Raw genomic sequence first — 4,847 nt, 5'->3', positions numbered from 1 at the left:
ATCCTTGCTAAACTTTGCAGAGTAACATGCAAACTATTACCTGGAACTAGAAGATTGTTCAGCTGCCAGCCATTCCTCCACTGAAGTCTACTCGTTCTTTGAAAGGGAAAATTGCAGCCTTGATCCGAGAATATATTCTCATCCTCCATTTTTCTGTGTGGACGCTGGTTTCTAATAATGCCCCAATAACACCCAACGAAGTTTACTGGAAAACCAACAGGAGAGTCAAATAAATTCCTGGGACAAGGTGAGTTGTGGAAATTTGGCACCACCAAAAATCACCGTGGGGAACGCACGTCCATAGCTGCTCCTTCCTGAAGCAGGCTGACCAGAAATAAGTGAAGTAGAAAGCAAGTTGGTAAGACAAACATTGCAATAAAGATCTAGGAAAGGCCTTCAATTACATGGAAGACATCTTGATGGGCGTTTCTGCTGTCTTGCGTCTACGAGCTGAGACTCCAGTTGCACCAGTTCTTGGGCTTTCTGGACCCTGTGCTCGATGTACTGATGGGCCTCCTCGTCTTCCGGTTGCTCCTCGTGAGCCGTTTCACGCGAGTACATCAGGTCGTGATCCGATATGCCGAACATGTGCAAAGAGTGGAGATACGCAATGTGCTCGTCCAGCTGCAGGTCCGAGTTCCTTTGGTTGGCGTGCAAAGATTGGAGCTGCAGTTGCGTCACCGAGCTCCTGGTATCTTCCAGTGTGAACAGTTCCCTCAGCTCCTGCTTGGTGAAATACCTGTAGGGATTCTTCTTATCGCCCGTGCCCTGCCGTATGAGTGAGTCCTTGAAGACTTGGCGCCGGTAGATCCTCTCCTCCACCGTCCCACAGGTGATGAGCCTGTAGATCACAACGTTCTCCTTCTGCCCGATCCTGTAAGCCCGGTCGACAGCTTGGGCATCCGTGGCAGGGTTCCAGCTGGGATCAAATATCACCACACGGGAAGCGGCAGTTAAGGTGAGTCCAACACCGCCAACCTGCGTGGTCAGGAGGAAGACCGAATAGCCTTTGTCGTTCTGAAACGTGCCAATCCTCTTCTCCCGCTCCGCTAAGCAAGTCACCGTCCCGTCGATACGCATCACCTTAAAACGCCGATGAGTCAAGATGCATTCTATGATATCGAGCATTTTCCTCGACTGGGAGAACACGAGAGTTTGGTGCCCTTCTTCCCGCAGATTCTCCAGCAGCGCCAAGAGGAACCTCAACTTGCCGGACTCCTCGATCAGAACCTGACTGGGCACGTGTTTGATTTCCCGGGTCATGTCAGAAACGGCCCCAGCTTCCCCTTCCTCTTGCTCAGAGTAGCCCGAGACCTCCAAGCCGAGCTGGATGCAAGCTTGCGCCGACAGAAGCCTGGGGTGATCGCACAGTTTCTTCAAGACAGTCAACTCAGCCAACGGGGAACGAGTCGTCATGAGCAACTCCTTGATATGATCCAAGTCGAGGAAATTCCTATAGATTTCTTCTTGCATGGGCGCTAGGTAAACCCACACAATGAAGTCGTTTTTCCGCGGGAGAGACGGCATCTCTAGGACAGCAGTGCTGTTCTCCTCTCCGGGTGAACAGCTTTCTCGTTCTGAGCTCTGCGTCTGTATCGTGCCTTTACTTCGCCGCAAGAAATACGGCTGAATGATGGTCATCAGGTTCTCAGAGATCTTAAGGCCTAGGGCTTTTTCTCCGGGAGTTGCGTCCTTCTCCCGGGCCTTGGTGATGGGGTTTTCATACTCCATCCGGAAGGTTTTGGCAGTGCCAAGCAGTGCCCCCTGGCAAGCAAAATCAAAGAGAGCCCACAGCTCTCGTAGGTTGTTCTGCACTGGAGTCCCTGTAAGGAGGATGCGGTTTTTGGCGGGGATGGCATACACCGATTTGGTGGTTTTAGCCGACGGCGATTTAATCTTGTGCGCTTCGTCCAAGATGATGTAGTCCCAGACGAACTCCTGCTGGTCCGAAGTGGAGAGCTGTTCACAGTTGGCCAAGATCATTTGGTACGAGGTGAGAAGGACCCCCTTTTTGTTCTGCACCCGTTCCAAGTTTTGGCGCCGCTCCTTCCGGCTAGTGCCGTGGAAAACCTTCACCCGGATTCCCGGGGCCCACTTGACAAACTCTTGCACCCAGTTGTTAACCAAGGTAACTGGCATGATGAGTAGCACGTGCCTGACCAGGTTGGCATCGAACATCCCTGAAAGAAAGGCGATGATCTGGATGGTCTTTCCCAAGCCCATGTCATCGGCCAGAATACCACCTTTCCTTCCATCCCGGAAGAGACTGTACAAAAAGGCAACACCTTCCTTCTGATGCTCAAACAACTTGTCGTGTATTTCCTTGTACAACAGGAGTCCACTCCGACAGACGTCCACATATTCATCCGACTCCTGATCCAAATCCAGGGTCACCAACTTCTCCTCCAGGTTTTTGATGCACCCCTTCAGACTTTCGCTGGGCTGGATTTCATCAGCCTGGCTGTAAAGTTTGAGGGATTCCTCCAGATTTCCGTTCATGGATTCTTGCTCTGCTTGGGTCATGTATCTGCAAAGCACAACATAATGACTGTTTAGAAGAGCAGGTGCGGGGAAACCAAAAAATTGGGGGCTGCCAGTCCACTTTCTACAGGGATGGAGGACCTTTCTGGCTCCACAGGCCAGAGTTTACTGGTAAGCAGGGATGTCAATCACCTGACATCACAGGTGCAAGGTGCTTTGAAGTCCCCAAATTGGGACTTCAAAGCACCTTGCAAGGAAGGTGTTTTCCTCCATTTTAGCAGGGGTTTCCACTGAGACCCCTTTCCTGAGCCAATCCTGCTGAACTAAGCAGGATTTAACCCCCACTCACCGACTGATGAGTGGAGATTAAATCCTGCAACGTTTGGCTATGCACCCCGTTCCCTGATTGGAACAGGCAAGACAGGAGCTAAGTCTGCCATCTGGCCTGTCAAATGACATCACAACTCATGTCAGCTGGTGGGTGTGGTTGGGGGAGGGGAATGGTCTTTCAGGACAAATGGGACCCCCTGGTTGTTATTGTTTAATTATACAGTGGTACCTCGGGCTAAGTACTTAATTTGTTCCGGAGGTCTGTTCTTAACCTGAAACTGTTCTTAATTTGAAGCACCACTTTAGCTAATGGGGCCTCCTGCTGCCGCCGCGCCGCCGGAGCCCGATTTCTGTTCTTATCCTGAAGCAAAGTTCTTAACCTGAAGCACTATTTTTGGGTTAGCGGAGTGTGTAACCTGAAGCGTATGTAACCCGAGGTACCACTGTACATTGAAATGGAAAATGTGTTTGTATGTATGGCAGGCAAACTTCAATTGAGCTAATCTAGAAATATCAACAACCTCAGATATGCAGATGACACAACTTTGATGGCAGAAAGTCAGGAGGAATTAAAGAGAGTGGAACAGACCAAACCGCAGACATGCATCCCATAAAACGTCCACATGGTCATCTAATCCATCCGCTTGCATTGCAGGAATCTTTTGCCCAACATGAGACTCGAACCCAGAACCCTGAAATTGAAAGTCTTGCACTCTCTACTGACTAAGCTCTGCCTTACACCAAGTCAGACCATTGGTGCATTGGGATTAGTATTGTCTATGCTGACTGGACCATAAAGAAGGTTGATCGCTGAAGAATTGATGCTTTTGAATTATGGTGCTGGAGGAGACTCTTGAGAGTCCCATGGACTGCAAGAAGATCAAACCTCTCCATTCTGAAGGAAATCAGCCCTGAATGCTCACTGGAAGGACAGATCCTGAAGCCGAGGCTCCAATACTTTGGCCACCTCATGAGAAGAGAAGACTCCCTGGAAAAGACCCTGATGTTGGGGAAGATGGAGGGTACAAGGAGAAGGGGACGACAGAGGGCGAGATGGTGGGACAGTGTTCTCGAAGAAACCAGCATGAGTTTGACCAAACTGCGGGAGGCAGTGGAAGACAGGAGTGCCTGGCGTGCTCTGGTCCAGGGGGTCACGAAGCGTCAGACACGACTAAATGACTAAACAACAACAACACTGACTGGCAGCAGTTCTCCAAGTTTTCAGGAAGAGCCTGGGAAATCGAACCCACGACTTTCTGCATGCAAGGCAGATTCTTTCTTTTTTAAAAGGTCTTTTTTATACTTTTCAAATTTATACATTTCACTAATTTTACAATCATTTTAACATTTCAAAGTCTGACTTCCATCCCCCTCTTTCTGTGGTTTCTTACATTTATTTTTTATTATCTTCCGCATATCCAAATTCATTCAATTAGCTACTTTAAATATATACCGTATTTTTCGTTCTATAGGGCGCACCGGCCCATAGGACGCGCCTCGTTTTTTGGGGGGGGAAATGAATAAAAAAAATTTATTCCCCCCCAGCCGCGGCTGCCGCCCCAAGCCTTGCGCACACCTGCCCGAAGCACGGGGCGCCCTCCGGAGGGCTCCGCATGCTTCGGGGTGCAGGCTGCCGCCCCAAGTCTTGCGCGCCCGGCGGGAGCTCCCGCAGGGCGCGCAAGGCTTGCGAACACTCGCCCGAAGCACGGGGAGCCCTCCGGAGGGCTCCCCATGCTTCGGGCAACAGGCTGCCGTCCCAAGCCTCACGCGCTCGGCGGGACCTCCCGCCGGGCGCGCAAGGCTTGCAGACACTCGCCCCAAGCCTCGCGCGCCCATTGGGACCTCCCGCCGGGCGCGCAAGGCTTGCAGACACTCGCCCCAAGCACGGGGAGGCCTCCGGAGGGCTCCCCGTGCTTCGGGTGACAGGCTGCCGCCCCAAGCCTCGCGCGCCTGTCGGGACCTCCCGCCGGGCGCGCAAGGCTTGCAGACACTCGCCCGAAGCACGGGGAGCCCTCCGGAGGGCTCCCCGTGCTTCG

General features: G+C 51.8%; 1 protein-coding gene across 1 annotated transcript; it reads right to left on the bottom strand.

The window, feature by feature from the left end:
• Positions 1–383: 383 nt before the first annotated feature.
• ERCC6L (ERCC excision repair 6 like, spindle assembly checkpoint helicase) lies at positions 384–2,535 on the bottom strand. The gene has a single exon (XM_053405073.1). It carries the CDS (start codon positions 2,521–2,523, stop codon positions 397–399), a length of 2,127 nt encoding a protein of 708 aa, XP_053261048.1. The 5' UTR covers positions 2,524–2,535; the 3' UTR covers positions 384–396.
• Between the last annotated feature and the right edge of the window lie 2,312 nt (positions 2,536–4,847).

Source organism: Podarcis raffonei, chromosome 10, assembly GCF_027172205.1.
Source record: "Podarcis raffonei isolate rPodRaf1 chromosome 10, rPodRaf1.pri, whole genome shotgun sequence".
Classification (NCBI taxonomy): Eukaryota; Metazoa; Chordata; class Lepidosauria; order Squamata; family Lacertidae; genus Podarcis; species Podarcis raffonei.
The sequence above is the reverse complement of the archived record's forward strand: the minus strand, read 5'-3'. Positions and strand labels throughout refer to the sequence as shown.